We start from the raw sequence: 21860 nt of genomic DNA, 5'->3' as shown, positions 1-21860 counted from the left end.
TCAACCGTTAAACACACGGAAATAGTTAAACTAGATACAACTTCATGGTATCGTGGTTATACGTGTGGTAAGAACGTATAAACTTTCTGGTATATCAACCAACTACAGAAAAGAATTTTTATGAACGTACACTACGTACCTACACGTCTGTAGTGGAAACCCGCCTTAACACTAAAATTAAGCGCTTAGGTACCAGTTACCGTGCTTACCAGAGTATTTTTCATGAAGGACGTGAATGTACAACCGTACGTAGTACGTACGTGCGTGTTAATAAACGTGCACGTACACGGGAACGGTCCAGTGGAAACCCACCTTGACTTTGTTCGTCGAATAGCCATCTATAGTAGATAATTTTACATTGAAAAACACTTATCGTTTGATTCGGAGGTTTGTCCTTAGAATGAATATATTCGACAGATAAAATAAATATAAATATCTCGAGAATAAAAAAGACATCTCCTTCGATCTAAAAAAAATTACGATCGTCTTCCCGAAACACGATGGACTATGCGGCATTATTATACTTGACACTAGACACAAGTAAGACAGTTCTGAAGAAACTATACTAATATATTATGTAAAAACGTTGCGGTTTTTAGTGTTAAATTAATATTAATGTGCAATGAGTACACCTTTATCGCACTAATTTATTTAAATTAATGAAGTAAATACCCTGAATTTTATCGTTACATCATAGAAAAACAAATGCAAAGACAAGATGATAAACTTTTGTAATGTACAAAACATGTATTTTTGCACTACATGTAGATAGCCTGAATCCAATTGTAACAAGCATTTCGACGATTCATTTGAGTACATTTATTAATGTGCTGGTTGCCGTTATTTTTGATTTTTTGTTTTAACCTACATTATGCACAATTGCTAAGTCCATACATTCTAGTAAAATCGATTAAAAATAAATAAACATTAAACATATCTGTAAAAGACAAAAAAAAAGTTAAAACAAAATAACAACCTTAAACTTGCCATCTAGTGATCGTTTTAAAATCGATTTTCTGCGAATAATAGATGATAAAAATCTATGTATAAAATGAGTGGGTAGATAATAAATAACGATCACAAAGAAAAATGTAGTTTATTATTTTTATTCTCGTAGTAGAAAAATTCAGTTTTTTAGTATTTCATCCTTGAATTTTATTGAACACTTATATACCTCCTAATCTAAAATTAAAAAATTGGCAATTTTTTATACTCTAAGATAGAGAAAGATTTTACATCAAATTTTTACGATGTAATAAATAATAATAGCATGTCAAATATTTCTAACAATTCCCATCACAATGACTTCCGCTGAACTTCCAACTAAAACTATTTAAAATTTATCAAAGGAATTTAATTTCTCAAGATCGATGTTTTATAGTATTAATAGGTACTTTTCCGAACATGAAAATAAATGTTAAAAACCAAGTTAATAAAATATTTAATTTAATTATTACATATACCTAGGTACAAATGGACAAATTATAACTGCGTTGGGAACAAATATAACACATGTTTTTTTAAATTGTTAAAACAACATTATATACCTATTAATTACTGACTGAATTGATTAAACTTTTTAACCAAATTTTAAACAGTGTAGCAATATACTTTAAACAGTTTAAACTTCCTTTTTAACAGTTTCAACAGAGATCGTAGTCGAAAACCACCACACTGCACAGGGGCGGATCCAGTAATGTTTCATGGGGGAGGTTAGGCAAAATTGTCTTTGGTTTTCGTTTTCGTCTATTTCTAGCGAAACTATATGATATTTTTCTCGGGAAATAGTTATTGTAGACGACAATCGACATGGTACCAATCATACAACAATAATACGTCTGTATACATTGTTATTGATTTGTCAAATATATTTTATTTTCATGATTTTACCGTAGAAACATTGATTAAAACCATGTATTTCGAAAATTATTTATCATTAACGTTGATCGATGATGGAACTTATCAATGAAAATAGATATAACACATACTATAGTCACTAAGTACACGATAATATATAATATTCTTATTTTTCTCATTTCATAATACTCTAGCTGTTATGATCTATAAAAATAATAGAAACGCCTAATATATTATATTTATATATGAGTCCCAACATACCATACACAATTATAGGGATGGGGCCGATGGGGGGGACGATTGCGCCCTTCGAACCATCCCCCCTCCTTGGATCCGCGTCTAAACACACATCCACATACCCCATTTTACACCATCACCGCCATCACTACTTATTCAATCGTCATATATTTTTTTATAAATTTAAAAACATATCACAGAGCAAGTTTTAAGCTTAAATTTAGTCCGATAGATAGTTAATAATTAAAATAAAGGTGTAAATTGTATACTTATATACACAATTTTCTTTTTTTTTAATGATAAAATACATGCTGTTGACATGGAAACGTTATCTATCCAATTATGTTCACATTCACAACAGAGATTTCAACATAGCAGTGCAATATTATTTTTTCTGTCATTATGGTTTATTTCCATATACTTAGATGAACCATAGGTGAGTTCTAAGTATCCTCATACCATCATTAATTATTGTTTTAGAAGTTTTTATGCTAGAACATTAACTTTATATAAACTTGTATTTTTTTATTTAATAGTTATTTTAATTTTAATTCATCCATTATATATAATCTATTAATTTCCAACCACTAATTCTATCATAATCATATTATATCATTGATGGTTGAACGGCATGGTACATCTTACACTATAGTCCGTTCAAAATAAGTAACATAGACGGCAGCGACTAGTTTTTGTCGGCAGTGGACAGATGCATTTCTCCCACTATGCGACTATTGCAACGGTATGTTAGCTCGATAAGCGTAGTGAGGCCCATGCACAGTAGTCGGCCGCCGTCTACGTTTCTTATTTTGAACGGACTATACATATCAAAACAATTTAAAGGTAATGAAAATAATCATAACTTTATGATAGGCGTAAAAGTAACAAACCAAATTTTAAAAAAACACAAAATTGGCAAATTATTTTGTAGTTAAAAAAAAAAAAACTTAAAATGTCAATTTAAATAACTTGAAATTTAAAGTTGAATATAATGTTACGTTACAAATTGTTCTTGCAGCAATTTTTAGATAATATCAAAAATACATGTTCTACATTATTTTGTTATGATTAAAAATTATTTGTAGATTCTTAAAACTGTTGACCATTAAGTATAAAAGTATATTGTTATTTTCCATACACAATAAAATTAATAAAAAGTTAATGTAATTAATCAAATAAAAACATTAACACAGGCAGTGATTGATAAGGTACAGGGAAAGCTCAGCCTCTCATCATAGAAATTTAAAATAATTATTTTTAAAAAAATTTGTGTAATTAAAAAAATTATTTACTTATAATGTAATATAATATAATATTATTTAGTATTGAATAAATGATTTAATTGGAATGTCAATTTTTTTGCGAGCTTCTAAATCAACTAGTTCCATAATAACCACTGCTTGAACTACTTCTGCCCCAGTTTTCCTCAAAAGTTGAATAGAAGCATCAAGAGTACCTTAAAAATATTGATGTAAAATTAGCAAAATTTATAATTTATTTATAATGCATTACAATTTAAAATAATTTGAGCATTTAACAATCCATCACAGATAAAATAAAAAATAAATAATAAGAAGGACTCAGAAGTTCTAGCAAAAGTACATTATTTTTGGTAAGTCATAGAACATTGAAAATAAGATACAATTTCTTGGTATTATATAATTAATTTAATTTTGCAAATATATGTATATTTACAGTTTCTATTGCTCACTATAAGCATATATTTGAATAATAAAGAAAATAAAAAAACTCCAATAAAAGTATATTAACATACAAACAAAAACATATGGGTATTTTGATTTTTTTAAATAATAAGTATATTATTAGTTGTTATGAATTTATTCCATTTATTGGTTGTTTATAATATGTCAGACACATGGTACTGTAATTACCGAATTCATCATCTTTTCATTCCAGAGTCTGACCAAATACCTATAATTATAATTACTAGATACCTATTAACACATTCGATAAAAAAAAAAATTTTTAAAAATGTAGTTGACAATTTTATTTCGCATACATGTCTATTTTTGATGTTTTTAAATGGGTATTAAGGCGCTAAAAATACTTATACACTACTTTTTAATGCTATGACTTCTGAGCCTTAATAATAAGTTATTTAATTTAATAACATACCTCCTGTTGCTAACAAATCATCAATGACCAGAACCCTTTTTCCTTCTTTTAAAACATCTAACTGAACTTCTAAAACATCCTATAAACAAAATTAATTTTAAACTAAGTATTTGCTTGATTAAAAAATAATAATTTATAGATTAATATACTTTTAATTAAATTAAATTAACAAGTAACAAAATAAATAATATACTTTTTTGATACTTCAAAACAATAGTTACTTGATAATAATTAACAATTATCAATAAATGTATTATCACCTTTTATTTAGTTAATAAGAATAATTATCTTATTAATAAAAACACTACATTAAGTTATAAACAAAAATTTTAACTAAATATTTTGAGATTAACAAATAATTCATACAATATAATATTTTCTAAGAATCCATCTTTATTTCATTTTTAATAAATATAGTATGTAATATTTGGTAAAATATTTGTGATACGGTTTTCTGTAAATATTTCAATTGTAATACAGATTAGAACATTAAGAAAGATTTAAATTAAGCTACTATTATTTTTTAGTAAACAATGTATAATTTTTTGTTAAATACTTGTATTTTAAAACAGACAAATTTAGTTGTTATATTTTTAAACTTTTAAATTAAAATGATAACTAAAATATTATGCTTGCTTAATGCTTATATTGTAGAAAAAGTTTATAAAAATTGTAACTCTCACTATTTATAAGACAATTAATCTGAAATTGATCTAAGTAATTATCAATACCAATTAGGCATATTATATTTTTTCAATTTAAAAATAAATATGTATTAGTATTTAGCATATAATATTTGTCACAGCAAGCATTTGAATAAATTTTGAATTTTAAATTAAATGTTAATTGAATAAATTAGGTAAACTTAAATTTTCATATTTCATATATAAACAAAATACAATCTATAATTACTTTAGCATATTCCAAACTATACTCTAGTTGAGCTACTTTTCCAGGTAACTTTCCCTTCTTTCTAACTGGAACGCATGGAACGTTTAAATGCAATGCCATTAAAGTGCCCAACAAAAATCCTCGAGCTTCCAACATTGCAACACAATCAACTGTACCAGCAATTTCAGTAGCATACTTTTTCAAAATATTATCCAACAATTTTAATCCATCAGTATTTTGGAAGACATTGAATATATCTCTGTAAATATAATTGCATAGTTAAAATTAAATTATTAAAGATTAACTCACTATTAAAACTATAAATGATTTATTAAAAGATAATACCTAATACGATAAAAAACTTAGATGATACATTTACAAGAGTTGGCATTTTAATATTTAACCAACAATTTAAAAAATTGAATTATATTATAACCAGTAATTAAAGTTGTATACTTTTATACATTAGATAATATTAAAATGTATATTGATCAATAATGTATTTTTCACTAATTCTTTTCAAAAAAAAATAATAATAATAATTAGTTTTCAGTAACAAATTATGTACTCTCTAATTAAATCATATTATTTACTCTGATCTTATAATTGGTACCTATCTACTTATTAAATATTTTAATTTAAAATTAACATATTAATAATTATTTCTTTCTAATTCAAGGTTGGTAGATAATATTGGTAGATTATCCACTTGAAAAGATTATTTTAATTACCGAGACCCAAAAACATAAAATATACTATAATGAATTTCATCATTACTCATTACTCAATCAAAAAAATAGATACTCACCTAAACAATATTCCAGGCAGAGGGAAGTCTGGATATGACTTGATGTAACTCTTTAATACGAGTGCATCATCTTCAATGCTAGTAGTAGACATATTGATTAACTCCGGTGAAAAACCCTCAACACACGAATAACCCAATACTATAAAAACGTAAAACGAATCGGTCAAAATATCATTACCAATTACAAATGTTAAAACCGAGAGAAAATTACCTGTTGCTGACAGTACCTACCCACTCAAAGTCGATCACTAAATGAACGTTAGTTTTCACAATCAACTTGCTACCGCCTGTGTCGACGTTATCTTAATGGATTTAAATGATGACAACACGTCATGAGACCGATAAATTGCATATCAATCACTGTTAAAGTGGTCTTGCCGTCTTCGCCTTTCAGAAACATTTAAAAACAAATAAATTAAATTGAATAAATAATACAACTCGTTGATAACTGATAAGAGTCCAATCACAGTTAGCAACACGATGACAAATTTCGTAGACAGTCTACTGGCCGGTATACTCCTCACAGCTGCATGTTATATCACACGAGTGACGAGTCATTCTGATACCCATTACCCATAGATTCTCAAAGAATTCCGCGCGATTTACTGGATTTTTTTTTGTATTTATACCAATTACCCGTTTAAAACTGAAAATTCGTTCCAATTGGAATAAAAATAATTAATAATAATAATAGATATTAACAAATTTAATTTCTGAGCGAAGCTATAAACGTGTGGATCTTAAAACAACATAATTTTTTTCACGTGTACCTATGTGTATATTCACGTTTTATAGTAAAAAAAATGCTTTTGATGTTCAACTACGATATATTTTCTGGTAGAAAATGAATGCAATTGGTACTTTATTGGTGAAGTAAAATTAAAAATCCCCAGAATTTATTTTACGTTTTCTAAATAATTGAGAAAAAATATTACCAAATAACTGTATAGGTAGATTATACTACATTTTTACCAAATGTTTCTATTATCGTTTTCTATAGGCATACATGGCTTAATTTAAAAAATATGTAGCTCTTTTTAAAACAGAATTAAAATCATAAAAAAATTGCTTTATTGTTATAGCTTAAAAATATTATTCATAGGGACTTGAAACTTTTACGAATATTATTATATTTTTTTAATATTTTATATGCAGTACACACTAATATTTTCATACATTTTACATTAATTTTAAACTTTAATTTTTTTATTAATCCCGTCGGTCTACACAACAACAATATTGATTCAATGTTTAATAATAATAAATTATAAACACAAAAATTAAATAAACTTTCCGTGATACTAAAAGTATCTAAATAAGTAAAATAATATTTTTATTAGCAATGCCAAAAAAACATATTATTTAATTTAAGTGATGAAGTGACTATCAGACCATAATTCACTCAGTACCTATTATTGTAAGTAGGTTAGTAGGTATGCATGCAAATATGCAATGATTTATCATTGAATTCAAATTTAACACTAACATTATATTAACTCAATACCTACATAAAGAACTGTAGTACATCCGAACAGTTGTTAGTCGTTACCTACTTTGCCCCCTTTTTTATAACGTTTATCGTTAATTAGGTATTAATTATTTCACAAAATCATTTGATAATTTTTACTGTTTAGATATCCGTATTCCGTATTGAAACAATTAAAATCATGTGTTATACCACACAATTGACTACAGCGAAAGCTAAACTTACATGTACATAACGCCAATCAAAATAATATAATCTTTTAAATTATAAAACCATATTATGACAACTAAACTACAGACGAGGCCACGAGGCTCATTCGTCTAATGGTATAGACCAGCGGTATGGACCGCGAGCAGCAATGCAGCATGGTACTGGCCACTGGGACTGGGCTGTCTGAGCCGTGAACTATATAATATTAAATATTATATATTATATGCATATGAATTCAAAATATAGGTAATATAGGTGTGCTATTAGTGGGCCTCAAAGTTTTTTTTTACAAAATTGGTAGTCCGCAGTTCCGCACAATTAAAAAGGTTGGGAACCGCTGGTATAGACGCTGTAAAGAGACTATTTCCTATAGTTAGAACTTTGACCACATTTTTGTGTGTGCACTACACTAAATTTTAGACAACCAATCAGCTAATCAATTGAAAAGCATTAATTGAAAATCATTAGTCTATCAATCCATTTATTACTGTAGGAGCTGATTACAGAGAATATAAAATAAAATATATTAGGTACAAATTACAATCTTTAAATTGTGTAAAAAAAACTAAAAACCAATATTTTGATTACAAAATTTCTTAAAACTAAAATGAATATGATGACTGATGAGTAAAATAATGTATTATAATATTATATCAATCCTTTAGGTATTTCTATTATATTATTGATAGGTCATAGGTATGAATGGATCATTCTTTTAACATTATCAATCGGATTAAAATATTTATAGCATCATAAACATGCGCAAACTTAATTACGAAAAATTAATAACTACATTTCCCCCTTTAAAACACAATAATCAAAAATGTTATTGTGTATAATAAAATTTATAATAATAAAAAATCCATAAAAGTTTAAATTCTTATGAATAATTATTTATAAATTATAATATAATATTTAACATATTTTCGTTATACCTAGTATCATTTAAATAAGTAATTTTGTCAATATTTTATGGTTCCAATATTGACTATTTATAAAAAATCTTGAATTAAATTTTCAAAACTTAAATAGGTACAGTAGGAAAAGTCTTTAAACATTTTTAACTACATAATAGTATGTTATTTTTAGAAATGTTGACAATTTTTATGCTTCTAACTTCAAATGCATGTAAAATAAAAAATTTCCTTGTGTATTTATAATATTTTTATACGGATATAAGAATAAGTTTTGTGGGATTTTGTATTAAGTTTTCAAGAATTTTAACAAAGTGGATATTTTTTTATCAATATTTTTAAAAAACGAAAACGAAAATTTCCAATGCTTACCTATAATCAATAAATGCAGTTAAAAAATTTTTAAAATTGTATATTGTATAATAAAATGATAATGGTAATATATTTCAAGTATCTGTTATATTATTATTTTAGGTACAGAAGTATAAAAAATTCAAAATTGTTTGAGGATAAATAATTTTAGGGTAATACTTATCGAATATCGTAAATATTTGAACTTGAAATACTCATAAAAATTGATTTGTCTTCTAGGAAGATTTTTTTTATTCATTTATGAAAAGTTTTAAATTTTAGACATAAAAACCATTTTTACGAATTTCTAAAAAATAATTTAATAATTTTTTAATTTTTATGAATATTTTAAAATTCTAACTTTAAATTTAAACACTTAAAAAACATATTGTGATTGTAGATTTTCGAAATTTTTAAATTGAAACTAAAAAAAAAAATAGAAAGTTTCTATATAGGTACTTCTTATACTTACTTATTTATAAGACCATAAATAGCTTAAAATTAATCAATACCTATATGTATATTATTATTTTTTTATTGTAAATATAAAACAATAATATAAATATTTAATGACAATTTTAAGTATCTACGCGCGGTATTCGTTTTCGAATTACCTACATCCAAAAAAAAAAAATTTATTTGAATTTCCATTTTGCTTTAATTTTCTGATAATTTTTCCCAACTTTAAAAATAAGTATAAGAATTTTTAAATTTGACCTCTAAAGTACTAACTAGATACAATTAAAATTTAAAACCACTCACATTTTATTGACAACTATTATTGTGCTTATACACAAAAATAAAAACACATTACAATAAAATCAAGACATTTATCATTCCGCATAGAATCTAAAAAGTGCAGAATTAAATTTACAAAATATTTTCATTAAAATACTAATTTTTTTAAAAAATTGTAACTTAAAAAAAAATAATAATATTAATAGCATTTTTCAAAATAATAAAAATCGTCTATAACTCCCCTGATATCTATCAGGTATTTAAGTAAATAAGTGCTTCATTATTCCAAAAAATTTAATTATTATAAATTATAAAATATTATTTTCATAATTGAATGTTATTTAAAGATATTTTTGAAAAAATAAATATCTTTTATATTTATGATTTTCTGAATAATACCATACATTTTTAATTTCATATACTGAAATAGAATATTTCAATCTATAAACAAAACATTTTGAACAAGTAGCTTATTGGGTAGTATGAAGGTATTTAATATTTATATGAACGAAATTACAGTAAAGTGGACCAACATTTTGCGGAGTACCACAGCTGTACAACTACTCCACCTATAGCTAATCTATAAATACTTTAAATACTTAAGTGTTTGTATAAAATAATTACGCATTTAAAATATAATTGTTATTGTGTATGTATCAAATACTCAAAAAAATATTTTGTTTCAGAATATGACATTAAAAATGTGTATTTATCATTCAAAAAAATAAAAGATATAACTGAAAAATATTGTTTTAGAATATTTAAAAAAAGTTAGAACTTTGAAATATTTAGTAAACATTTAAATTAATCACATACATTGATATATTTCCATTGATATTTTTAAAACAAAATTTTAAATTATTTTATTATTTAAGAAAAAATAACTTTCAAGGTTCTGTTGGGTATTAAGTAAAATTAAAACTTAAAATGATTATAAATTTAAGATAATAAAAACAAAAGCATTATTGAAGAAAAAATTGAATTTTTATTTTATTATTATTTTTTAAGAATTGTACATTTTTGAACAACAAAATTTACTTTAAATTTCAAGTATTTCAGAGTTTATACTTTGATACATATACACGACAAAATGTGTTTCAAACGAATATTTGTTTAGTTATCTTTTATTATTTATAAGTATTTAAATAATTTGTTAAGCTAAAAATATGTTATGCTTTTTTTATACATGGACATAACATACAACAATATTTTACCAAACATTCCATACGGTAACACTGTCACCACACTCATCCAAGCTACTTAGATTTAGTCAAAATGTTTAAATGTCAATTTCATAAAAAAATATAACTAAATAAATCATAACATGTCACAAAACATATTTTTTTATTACCTGTTTTTGTTAACTTGTCTTAGTATATGATATATTCTTGTTTAGAATTCTTCTTAGTTTTACATTTATTACACTATAACAGAATATATGAAATTTAATTTATTCTGCAAAAACTTGTCAAACTGGATTATTTATACAAAATTACTTATAAAATAATAAACTATTTATTATTTTACATTTAATAAAATCAACATCGCCTCACAATTATTTACTTACAATTTTTAGTATATCTTATAAGTAAATTAGATAGAATCATAACCAATAATATAACCAAATGTTTGTAATATATTTTAATCCTAAATTTTAATCTGAATCATAAGTTTTTGCTTTTAATTGTAATGATTAATGATTTGTAATTAAATATTTTAATCCTTACTATTAACTATTAACATTTAATATAATATTCAATATAAGAGCACTGAATACATTTTTTAACAATAAAACATGTATAGTTATCAGTTATCACCAAATTTGTAACTCAACAAACAGTTTATTGGACACAGAAAATACTATAAACATAAAATAAGTAGGTAAGTCTTAAATTATAATCCATCAATGTGAAAAAATATTTTTATTTAATAGATATTTTAGACAAATAAATTATACAATCATTAAACAACAATATTATGGAATATAAACATCACAAATACATTTTTTTTTTAAACAATAATGATTTATTAATAACTATAATTAATAAATTATTGTTAAAATATAAAAATTAGTATATTTTTGACAGCAAACAATTATTCAGATAATAATGATATCATTGGAAAATTTAATCTTTTACGTCCTTCTAATTCCAACTTTTCCATTAATACCAATCCTTGTACAACTTCTCCGCCTGCTTTTTCAATTAATCTTGAAGCGGCTTCTAATGTGCCTGTTTAAAAATAAAAAATAATTGAATTTAGCTCAATACTAACACTGTAATTTTTTTTTTAAATAAACAACATGTGAAATATGATATAAAATTTCTTTTATTACTTAAAAATTTAAGATAAGTTTAATGAAGAAGCCCTATTAGAAAATAATAAATTATGGAGTTCTAAAATAATTAAGTTAAATATTTTAAAACTGTGTATGATAATTATAGTACCTATATTATGTATTTATGTACCATTATGGCATTATATATATTAAGTATATTTAAATATACTAAAAATATTTTGAGGTGAATTGTACCTTTCCTTTGATTGAAAAAGTTATCCATTATTTATTTATTTAATATCTGAATATTTTAATAATAATATTAAATTATACATAACAATATATTTTAGTCATTAAATATTGTTAAAAAAAAAGAAAAGAAAAAAATATGTACTAAAATAATTTTAATAACTGTTCATATATTAAATATAATCAATTTTAATTTTTAATTTTAAATAGTATTTTAATAGTACCTATAATACTAATTATGTACTGTCAATAAATCAATTTAAACGTATTATATCCACAAATTAAGATGGTGCTATTGTAATTTTTGGTATACCTTTACTTATTACAGTTTAAACAAATAAAAATTGTATTAAATAAAAAGTTATATACCTCCAGTTGCAAGAAAGTCATCTACTATGAATATCTTCTGTCCTTTTGTAATACTATTTAATTGCACTGTCAAAATATCCTGAATGTAAGTATATAAAAATATTTTAATATATTTCAAACAAATTAATTTAATACAAATATATATTAACAATTAATTACTTCTCCATATTCCAAAATATATGGCAATTCAATAACGGGGCCTGGTAAATTTCCCTTTTTACTGACAGGTATGCATGGTACATTAAGGTGTAAAGAAAGTATTGGAGCAAAAATAAAACCACGAGTCTCCAACATGGCTACACAGTCAACTTTACCACGCAGTTTAATGGATATTTGTTTCAATATTACCTCCAACAATTTTATTCCATCACTGTGACTTAATACTGATAATACATCCCTACAAAATAAAAATATATTCTTTATAAATTATAATACTTAAAATATTTAAATTACGCTCAATGTTAAGATAGTTACATTTCTTAATTGTGGTTTTATCATTTTTACAATATTTTGTAAGTTTATAAATTTTCAACAGTGCTATTCAAAAAATTTGCTCATAAGTACAATTTATGTACTATTGTACTGTTTCAACTTTCAGATTTCAAATTTCAAATTCATAAAGAAACAACAAAACATCTTTACTATTTTTTACAGTCATAAAATTATAATACGATTATAAAAACAAAACAAAGTAACTTATGAAATAAAAAAACCTTTTTATTTCTGAATTCTTCTCATTATGAGGACTATCAACTTTAATATTTATGAATATACAAAGTTTTTTTTTTAATTCTTGTAGAGCTTAACTTTAAATAAACAATAAAGTATATAACTTGTCCTTTAAATTGAGAGTAGAGTTTAGAAATAAATCAAATTTACAATAATATATTTACAATATTATTTTTTTCAGAAATGAACATAACCAGAATCAAATTTTGGCTATAGATATGATTGACAAATTAATGCATTAATATATCTGATATATTTTTAATAAGCTTACATGTAATTGAAATATATACTTAAAAATTAAATGTAGTTACTTATATAAGATTCCTGGTTTAGGAAAGTCTGGAAAATATTCTATGTATTGTTCCAACATTTTGATGTTATCCTCCAATGTATTAGTTGATGTCATGATTTGTATATTATGTAGATTTGAATATTTAAAATTTATAACTAAAATAACATTTAATAAATATTAAAAATCAAATGATTAGTATTAAAGTTGATTAAATAGTTATACAAAACTACCTAGAACACAGTACAACTCACACTATCGGAGTAGTATTTATTGATATTTGAATTTAAAAGGAATTGATGAAATTTAAATTTAAATATAATAATACAACTGCAAATCAAACTCAATAATAATGTAGTATTGTATTATTGTAGTTAATGATTACAAATTACAATATCACTACGAAAATAACTACGCAATTATTAATGGTATACGTGATTAATATTTTGGAATTTTATCTCAAAATTCAATTGAATTGTAATTCGTAGCATTTAAAAGTCAAAACAATCATAATATTATCTTATAAGTTATAAAATAAAGTAGAACAGCGTAATTCAGCGATATATTAAGATATCAGTAATAACAGATGATTCAACTTTGTGCGCCTATTAACTAATTAAATTGACGATTCGGTTATTTAAAAATGATGAATTATTGAATAAGAACTAAAGTATAAACCTGATAATATTTTTTATTGTTTAACGTTTGTTGTGTTAAAACCGGCGACTGTAGATACTTTATCTACAATCCACAAACATAACGTCTGGCCCTGCATGGTGAACCGTAAATGGCGCAAACCTTCTTGAACCCTTATCACGTTATCAGTTTAAATGTAAATTGTATCACATGTAGAATAGGCCATGCTATTAAAGAAAAAGAAATAACCTGTAGAACAGTGGTCGACAACAACTACTGGTGTTCCGCGAAAGGCAAAAGTCTGGACCCCGTCAGCACATTATAGTTAAATGATTATTTATTGCACAAATATGAAATATTTTATCGGGGCATTCGGGCAGGTACCCAATCGGACTAATAATTGATTTTATTACGACTTTATTATATAAATTTAAAATTAACAGACTCTCATCTTGAGAACACATTACACATACCTAAGCTGTTCTCCACGAATTTCCGATTTCAAAAAACTGACTTAGGAAAAGAATTGCAATTTTTCGCATTAAATTTCTTGGTAAATTATTGTTATTATTATACAATATGCATAGGTAATTACTTTTATTTACCTAGTATTGTAATTTTAGATTCTGAGCGGAGCGAGGAATATATTAGTTTTACAACGATGTTTATTTTTTTTTTATTCTGTAAACACTTTTTCTCCCCTTAAACTTACTCAAAAGTACTAATGTAGCATATTTTCTGAAAGGTAATGTTCTTGAGCTTGTACTTTAGAGAGGTCATTTTTCGATTTTCGAAATGATATTCGAAATAAACAACTTCACGTATGTAGTATAAAATAATTACGGCTTTGTTTATCACCATGGAAACGAATAAAATTAAATAAAAAAGATCCCTTCGTCTGCTAAGAATCGTTTTTTATTGAATGCAATAATATTGCATTCAAATCGAATACCTATATAGACATATAGTAAAATTACACTATCCTGTCCGAGGGCCGAAGGGACGATGGACAAACATCCACCACCGAAATGCGCTGACCTACTTTTTTTAATTTAAATTGATTGTAATAACTAGATTTTTTTTCATACTCTTAATATTGTAATTTTTAAAATAAATTTATTACAATAATCACAAGATAATTATTTAAAATAAAATAAAAAATCATTTTCAATTGTATTACTTATATAGGTAACAATTTATTAACAATAATATTAAATGTGTGGACTGTAGTATGTAAAAAAGAGGCGAAGTAGGTAACTGTTTTGCGATACAGTAACCACTCATAGCCCATAAGACGTGTCAAGTAAATCAGAGTAAATCACTGCAATATACATATTATGTACCTATAATGTATTAATGTACTACAAATCATTACAATTTATAATTACAAAAAACGGATTCTTATTTCTTAGCAAAAACTATCGCTATTCGTCGGTCAAATCAGCCAATGGTGCTATTTTAATTTGGTTCGTTAAAATAATTTATTCACTATACTGAAAACATTGCTTTAAAAATGTCAGTATGTCAATAAAATAAAATAATATATATTAAAAGTTGCAAGTATACCCATGAATAATATTCTTAAATTGTATATAATTAAAATATAATATGAACAACTTATCACTTACAACTAAGGTTTTTGATTAACCAAAAAATTATCATTGACATCAATAGAAAAAAAAAATAAAACAATGTCAAGTATCTATAAATAGCCTAAAAGAATCCAAATATCTTAAAAATTGTCTCATCATGTATATAAAAATGCTAATACAAATATTTGATTAAAATATAAAGTATTTACGGCTATTCATCTCTATTTTCACCCCTAATAGAACAAACTATACATAATTTTCTATCAGAAACCACTTTCAATGAAAAAATTTAAGCATTTCTATTGTATCAAAAAGTAACAACTGCCAGAAAAAATATATATATCATTGTAAAATTAATATATTTATGCTCCGCTTAGAATTTAAAATAATATGAATAATTCAAAAGTTCATATTACTTTAAGCCATGAATACTTGGTTATTGTACACGTGATATATCTAAAAAATATATGATCCGAGTCGAACGTTCCAAGGCTGGCTTTAGATTGGCTTCAGAAGAGTATATACGAGAGGTGTTAAAATTAGTATTTGGTCAGAGAGACAAGGAATGTCAAAATACTCGTAATTCTTGCATTGAACACTGAAAGACACTACGCCTTTCGATTACAAACTTGAAAGATCAAAATTGCTTAAATTATCCAAAAAAATAATTGAAGCATAAGGTCCCCCACAAAAATTTAATAAATGAAACCATAATAATATGTATAATTACACTTGTTACCAGTGGTGGTAGTAAGGGAGTACAACCCCTCACCATTGGCCAAAAAAAAAAATAGGAGTATATAATAAGTACCTATATATATATATTATATATAAGTTGATAAGTGTGTACTATGTAGTATGTACAGTAATAATAATAATAATAATAACATTCACATAATAGGTATAATTATTCGGCTAATCAAAAATGATGTATTATTCAATTAACATACAACTCGGTGGTGCATTTACAGTTTTACCATACCGAGACAATATATTTTAGTGATGTGCAAAAAGATAAACCCCAACCCTTGGTAATTCCTAGCTATGCCATTCCTTGTTATACAATACACAGTATACCTACACTATTACACCGCGAGTAATGTTATAAAACGTTGTTATAGATAAAATATAATACGTATCTACTAAATTCTATAGAACTATCCAAATAAGTAGTTAAATAGGTACCTACATTAGTAATAAAAGTAATGCATTAACTATGTAAAACATAATGGTACATAAATTATTATTGTTCTAAAATCTAAATCGAACAAAACAAGTTTTCTGTTTATTTTCTGTTTAAATTAATAATGCAATTTATCTTATTAACTAGCGTCTCCGATAAAACATCATATCACAAATAAATTACTTTTGTATAGTATAAAAATAACACCAAATCATAATTACTGGTCATATTAAAAGGTTACATATTCTATTTTATATGTATAAATAATACATACTCAATAAATATGAGCCATTATATTGTAACACAATAAAAAATTGATACACGTGTAATAACATAGTATTTTCGTTGTTCGTCAGTCGTCACGATAGTAGTGGTGCGCATTTAATAGTTTAATAAAATGTTCAATTATTAATTTAATATCATACAAATTGCGTATTATTTCATTTAGTTCTGACAACTTTTCAAGCACTGAAGCTGGAATATCAAGATAAGAAAAATTAACTCCGAATGCAAACAAAAAAGAATTAAATTTTGTAACCGATTTTGATCCAGAAGTACTTCAATTTTGAAGAAAAACTGCAGAACTTAATTTAATAGAAAAAAAATCTTCAAGCAACTAGCTGGAGTTCACAATAAGTACAACAATACAAGGCAAGCTCATGATTGCATTTTTAATATTTTAATTGTTTACGTGTTAATTGTAATTCCAAATAAACTTATGAGCATTAAAACAATTACAATCGAATAATTTTCGACCCATTCTGGAATTATTGTTTCTATATAATATAATCAATCTATTATAACATATTAGTATATAAGTCACCTACAGACATGTTTCAATTAACAATTATTCTATTAATTACTGGCTTTGAAGTACATCGCAGTTTTGCTTATCAATGTCCTAAATCAATCCCATATTCAACAATACCTGGATTATCGAGAGTTAGTTTACCTATATCTGATGCACTTTTCCATTTCAAAATCGAAAACGAATTTCTAATAGATTCTCGTGGTAGGACAAGATATGTTTGCGTGGAAATCACAGATGAAACATTCGCATTACGCAATAAAACAAAAAATGACGATAACGATTTACATGTCCAAACCGGAGGTGATTATAAAGAACAAATAGTAGCGCATTCCCTCGGGGGATCAAATCATTCGCTGAATTTAATTCCACTTAACCAAGACTGTAAGTCAAGGTTGTCTAATAGTAATTTTGATCAAAAACTTACTAGATTACTTAATGAATACTCGAGAATAACATATATAGCTGAACTTGAATACACAAATAATATGACCGATGTGCGTCCAACACGCATAAACACAGTATATATGGACGAAAATGAAAATATCTTAAGATCTGTGCGAACGATAAATTCACCACCTAACACACCCTGTGAGAAAGTAGATCAGGAATATCCCAAAAAATTCAAAAGATCTTTAATGGAGATTTTTAAGAGTCCGACAAATTCAACAAAACCTACTAATTGCTTGGACGGATGTAAGAGGGCAGAATGTTGGTCAAAAGTTGAAGAACGTGACAAAAGATGCAGATCACATCATTTTCATTCCGTGCATGCTAATACACTTTGTAGTGGTCAGTGGTGTTATTGCTGCTCTTACTATTAAAAAATATATATAATATTGCATTATCCATATAGTGATTCATCTTTTTGTATGAGGTTCAAAGACCTCAAATAAGAATTGATGATTTATACATTCATTAATTAAATATACATAACAGTACTGATCAACTTATACTAATTATTATAATTATTATATATTTATACTTATCTAAATAAATAACCTATTAAATATTAATGTTATCAAATTGTATTTTTATTGTAAATGCAAATATTAAAATATTTTGATGTTTTATATTATATTTTACATTATTATATTATATTAATTACGTAAATGATATTTTCGTAATTTGTAAATATTTTCTTCTCTATCTGTACGTATAACCTCCTATTTAAATATTTCTTCATTTTGTATTTTATTTAAATTTCTATGTTGCATGTCATTTTATGTTGTGATTTATGTTTAAATTAAATAAATATAATATAATAATCTTTTCAATTGCCATTTTTCACTCTTCAATGTTATTACCCGCCATTTGATGTTTTAATTAAATAATAATTTGCAATTAACTAATTAAAAGGAAAAATAGAACGATATAAGTTGTTGATGCGGTTAGAATAAAAATGATTGACCATTCTATATTTTTGTATGTTTACTCGTTATATTTTATTAAACAACATATTTTAAAGAACACACTTACATTTTACTTTTTTTTTTAAATACGAAAAATTACAACCTGTACAATATACAATGTGTACAATAAGTAAATTTTAGGGAAGGAATTAAGAGGCGTGAGTTGAAAAGTTTCCCAGTTGCTACTCTCCAAAGAATACCTACATGGCTACATTATATAACTATTTTAAACAGGTAAGATTAAAAACGATATCTATATTTGTATTTAAAGTCTTTTCGAAAAGTAATTTTTATAAAATTTCTTTATAAATATATAGGTTAATATTTCTATATGTGTATATTAGACCTCCCCCAAAAACCGATAAAATTATAGTTAAAAAATAGGTATTTATTTATAATAATCAACGAGCATATAGGACATTTAATAAAAAATTATAGAATAATAAATAATTATTGACACTTGGAAATAAATAGATATAGCAATGATAGTAAAAAATATAAAAATAACAGACAAAAAAAATGTTTAACAAATAAATATAAAATAATTAAGTAATATATATGATTTAAAAATTCTAAGATTGCGTAGATTTTTTTAATATTTAAAAAAAATATTGTAAAAATAAAAATTGTATGTTTTTATGAATTGGGTTCGGTAAATTTCGTCCTGGTTGTATTTTATTGCTAGGTAAAATACGTCTACAGTATTTTATCAATATTTGGTTTTTCCCATCATTTGATTAATAATTAGTACCTAATTCTTGTGATTGTGCAGAACAAATATGCAAATGCTGCAAGTCCTCTGCCCTAATAATTAGATTAGTATAGGTAGCTAATATTCTTATAGACGCTGTAATCTAACCAGTAATACGTCTATTGTCTATACAATTATTATTATCGTATTGCTTACGATTTATAGTTTTTCAGTCGTCACTCTAAAGTTTCCAACTCGTAATTATAAATCTATCAGAGTATATAAAGGTGGTTTATAATACATAACTTGAATTTGTTCCAAAATGGATTTATCAGTATTCAGTAGTATAAGTAAGAAAAATAATATTAATCGATGGTTTTACGTTTCGATTTCATTTCCATAAGCTTTTAAAAGATTATAAACAACGTTGGAGTCTGTAATCTATATGAATAAATTAATAATATACGGTTCTAGTTTCTACAGCAATAATCAGTACCAATCCTTTTTCACAAAAAATCGTGTAATAATATAATGAAATCTAAATTTATACAAAAATAAAAAAATACATTTTTATTTTCCAGAAACAATTAAGTGTTGAGAAACTTGAGCTATTATAATAATTATTGTTATAGCTATATAGCCAATAGCCATTATATACTTTTTTATTGTTTTAATTTTTAATTAATAGGTATATTAAATGTTAATTGATAAATGTGTTTTTTTATCATTGGCGTGTAATTATTAATAACTATTTAATCATTTATTCATCACTCTTAAGGTCCCCACACATTGCAGCGGTGGCGGTAGCGTTAAAATGAGTCCGGACGCAATTTTACCGCCATTGCCGAGACAATAGAATTTTACCGTCACCAGTAGTGTGGGGGGACCTTAAGAGTGATGAATAAATGATTAAATAGTTATTAATAATTACACGTGTGTGGGGACCTTTATAGTCTTATTTCAAGTGAACTTCAAAGTTCCATTAATCTCTTTATACTCTTTAAGATACTCTCACAGTTACACTACCTTTGCAACTAAGCATTGGCGGATAATTGTTTACATTCGTGGGAGAGCTTAACATTTTTGTCATATCCATGTAAACATTGTAGACACATATTTTTAGACGCTTCAATCGTCTGGTGTGGCTTGATAATGTTTTGTATAAAAAAATTTAAGAATAATATCCGCCTTTGCATATTGAGCAAATTATACGATCGTAACCACTTAATTTACTGAATGATGCGTCTTATTGCTGACGAACAAATTTCTAACTTTTAGATTCTGAACTAAGTGATGAATGTATTGATTTTACAATGATGTGTTTTTTTTTTTGTGTACTGCAAACCTTTCGAAATAATACTTCAATTACAAACCTCGGGGGTGGGGGGTCCGATGGCAAAGTGAATATCCTTGGTGCATTTTACAGGTCAAAAGTAAAAATATTCTAGTTGGTAGTTGACGCAAGAAAATCGATTTTTTTTTTTTTGATTTATATGATTATGGTTGAAACTCAAAAACAAATAAATGTAAATACTTACTTGACATTTTCACTAAATGTTTATAATAGTAGTATCTATGCATAGTTAAATTTTAAAAATATTTTGGATTTTCTTGAGTTATTTGTAGACAACTGAAATTTTAGAATTTTCAAAGAGTCAATTAAAAATTTTGGCTGCTCAAAAAAACTTGAACATTTAATACAAGGTCCCTTATGAGTTGTTCTTACTGTAGTTAAATCGTTAGTCACAATTTTTTTTTTTATAAGCGTTTAAACTTTGAAGTTCATATACTGACAAAAATTCGTCAAAATCATGAATATTTGTAAATTATTTCGTAGTTAAAATTTATAAAAAATGTTGTAAAAGCAGCTAAGAGTTGAACATTTAATATAAGATTTTCCATAAATTTGGCTTACAAGTTACAATAATTATAAAAAACTTAAATTTTGGGGTATTCAGGTTATTTAAACATAAACCACCATTTTCACTACCCACTG

The 21860-nt window shown here is 25.1% G+C and overlaps 3 protein-coding genes across 7 annotated transcripts; 1 reads left to right on the top strand and 2 right to left on the bottom strand.

The window, feature by feature from the left end:
- Positions 1-3345: 3345 nt before the first annotated feature.
- On the bottom strand, positions 3346-6358 carry LOC114128728 (adenine phosphoribosyltransferase-like). Of its 2 annotated transcripts, none has more exons than XM_050197240.1 (5): positions 6161-6358; positions 5930-6068; positions 5143-5380; positions 4231-4309; positions 3346-3550 (listed from the first exon to the last, which is right to left on the bottom strand). In XM_050197240.1, the coding sequence occupies exons 2-5, from the start codon at positions 6019-6021 to the stop codon at positions 3414-3416; spliced, it is 546 nt and encodes a 181-aa protein (XP_050053197.1). In that variant the 5' UTR covers positions 6022-6068; positions 6161-6358; the 3' UTR covers positions 3346-3413. The 2 variants fall into 2 exon arrangements, with proteins under 2 accessions (XP_050053197.1, XP_027849106.1); XM_027993305.2 differs by having other exon boundaries at positions 6141-6357.
- A 5177-nt stretch (positions 6359-11535) lies between these two features.
- LOC114128712 (adenine phosphoribosyltransferase-like) lies at positions 11536-14360 on the bottom strand. 4 transcript variants are annotated; one of them, XM_027993288.2, is made up of 5 exons: positions 14221-14360; positions 13565-13700; positions 12684-12921; positions 12525-12603; positions 11536-11859 (listed from the first exon to the last, which is right to left on the bottom strand). In XM_027993288.2, the coding sequence occupies exons 2-5, from the start codon at positions 13657-13659 to the stop codon at positions 11723-11725; spliced, it is 549 nt and encodes a 182-aa protein (XP_027849089.2). In that variant the 5' UTR covers positions 13660-13700; positions 14221-14360; the 3' UTR covers positions 11536-11722. The 4 variants fall into 4 exon arrangements, with proteins under 4 accessions (XP_027849089.2, XP_050053506.1, XP_027849087.2 ...); XM_050197549.1 differs by lacking the exon at positions 14221-14360 and adding an exon at positions 13797-14161; XM_027993286.2 differs by lacking the exon at positions 14221-14360 and adding an exon at positions 13776-14160.
- Positions 14361-17206: 2846 nt separating this feature from the next.
- LOC114128716 (uncharacterized) lies at positions 17207-19231 on the top strand. The gene is made up of 2 exons (XM_050197585.1): positions 17207-17326; positions 17402-19231. The coding sequence occupies exon 2, from the start codon at positions 17785-17787 to the stop codon at positions 18583-18585; it is 801 nt and encodes a 266-aa protein (XP_050053542.1). The 5' UTR covers positions 17207-17326; positions 17402-17784; the 3' UTR covers positions 18586-19231.
- The last annotated feature ends 2629 nt before the right edge of the window (positions 19232-21860 follow it).

This window comes from Aphis gossypii, chromosome 1 (genome assembly GCF_020184175.1).
Source record: "Aphis gossypii isolate Hap1 chromosome 1, ASM2018417v2, whole genome shotgun sequence".
NCBI lineage: Eukaryota > Metazoa > Arthropoda > Insecta > Hemiptera > Aphididae > Aphis > Aphis gossypii.
This window is presented reverse-complemented; position numbering and strand designations above follow the sequence as displayed.